Source organism: Phaethon lepturus, unplaced genomic scaffold, assembly GCF_000687285.1.
Source record: "Phaethon lepturus isolate BGI_N335 unplaced genomic scaffold, ASM68728v1 scaffold48867, whole genome shotgun sequence".
In the NCBI taxonomy this organism is placed as follows: domain Eukaryota; kingdom Metazoa; phylum Chordata; class Aves; order Phaethontiformes; family Phaethontidae; genus Phaethon; species Phaethon lepturus.
In genome coordinates this window covers 10,448-11,776 of record NW_010553569.1, presented here as the reverse complement: position 1 = coordinate 11,776, position 1,329 = coordinate 10,448, and the positions used below count along the sequence as shown (strand labels likewise).

At 66.4% G+C, this 1,329-nt stretch overlaps 1 protein-coding gene across 1 annotated transcript in view; it reads left to right on the top strand.

Annotated features, from left to right (window-relative positions):
- Positions 1-22: 22 nt before the first annotated feature.
- LOC104624255 (glutaminyl-peptide cyclotransferase-like protein) overlaps positions 23-1,329 on the top strand; it is a gene marked incomplete at its 5' end in the record, with an annotated part of 1,700 nt that continues 393 nt past the window's right edge. The window contains 3 exons of the mRNA XM_010291572.1: positions 23-310; positions 516-668; positions 895-1,032. Coding sequence (XP_010289874.1) covers positions 23-310; positions 516-668; positions 895-1,032 — 579 coding nt within the window. The remainder of the gene's footprint in view (positions 311-515; positions 669-894; positions 1,033-1,329) is intronic.

Below are 1,329 nucleotides of genomic sequence, written 5' to 3'. Positions count from 1 at the left end.
ACCAGGGTGTCTGTCCCTGCAGCACATCGTGGGGTGCTTGGGCACCCTGGGTGCTGCCTGGCACCTGGAGCTTGACACCTTTGAAGCAGCGACTCCCCGGGGCCTGGTGACCTTCACCAATGTGGTGGCCACAGTGGTCCCTGCCGCCCCCCGCCGCCTGGTCCTCGCCTGTCACTATGACACCAAGGTCTTGCCCCCTGGTCCTGGCCAGCAGCTCTTTTTGGGGGCCACCGATTCAGCTGTGCCTTGCGCCATCCTCCTGGAGCTGGCAGCTGCCCTCGACCAGCCCCTGCAGCATGCCAAGGACAGGGTGGGTGATGGGTGGTCCCAGGGCCTGGGTCCCCCCTGAGTCCCTCTGGAGCACCCCAGAACATGCAGCTCTAGGACAACTGGGTCCCTCCTGACCCCTGCCTACCCAGGACACCTGGGGCCCCACCTGGGCCCCCCTGGGATGTCTGGGTCCCCCCTGGACACCAGGATCCCTTCCCAGCTGCTGGACACTGTGGTCCCAGCAGGGTGTGGAGGTGACGCTGCAGCTGCTGTTCCTGGACGGGGAGGAAGCCTTTGGGGACTGGAGCATCACTGACTCCCTCTATGGCGCCCGGCACTTGGCAGCACGTATGGCCACCACCCCCCATGGGCCCCACGGCACCCAGATCACTGCCATGGTGAGTGGCACCAAGCCCCGTGGTGGTGGGGGGCGTCTTGTGGCACCAAAGGGTGATGGGGGGTGGTGTTTGGAGGCACCCAAGCGTGGTGACATGGCAGTGGAGTGGTCTGGTGGCACCCAAGGGTGGTGACATGGCATTGGCCCAGCTGGGACAGTCCCATGGCATCTGAGAGGGTGTCCCTGCACCTGTGCTGGTGTCCCCATGGCCATGCTGGTGTTCCTAGAGCCTGATGGTGCTGCTGGACCTGCTGGGTGCCCACCACCCTGCCATCCACAGCCACTTCCCTCGCACCCACCACTGGTTCCTGCGCCTCGTCGCCATCGGTGGGACATGGGGACAGGGACGCAGGGGTTGGGACTGGGTCAGGATGGGGATGGGTACAAGGGGACGGGGTGGGGACAGGGCTGGGGATGGGCTGGGACATGGGGACATGGATGGGGACAGGGCATAGGTGGGACATGGGGGTGGGGATGGGATCAGGTGGGGACACAGATGGGCGACAAGGTGGGACACAGGGTTGGGGCAGGGATGGAAATGGGGACAGAATGGGGACAGGGAGGAGGCTGGGGGTGTCACAGAAGGTTCTGTCCCCTGTGTCCCTGGCGCAGAGCAGCGGCTACGGCAGGCGGGGGGGGGGGCGGCCCCGCCCCCGGGGCCG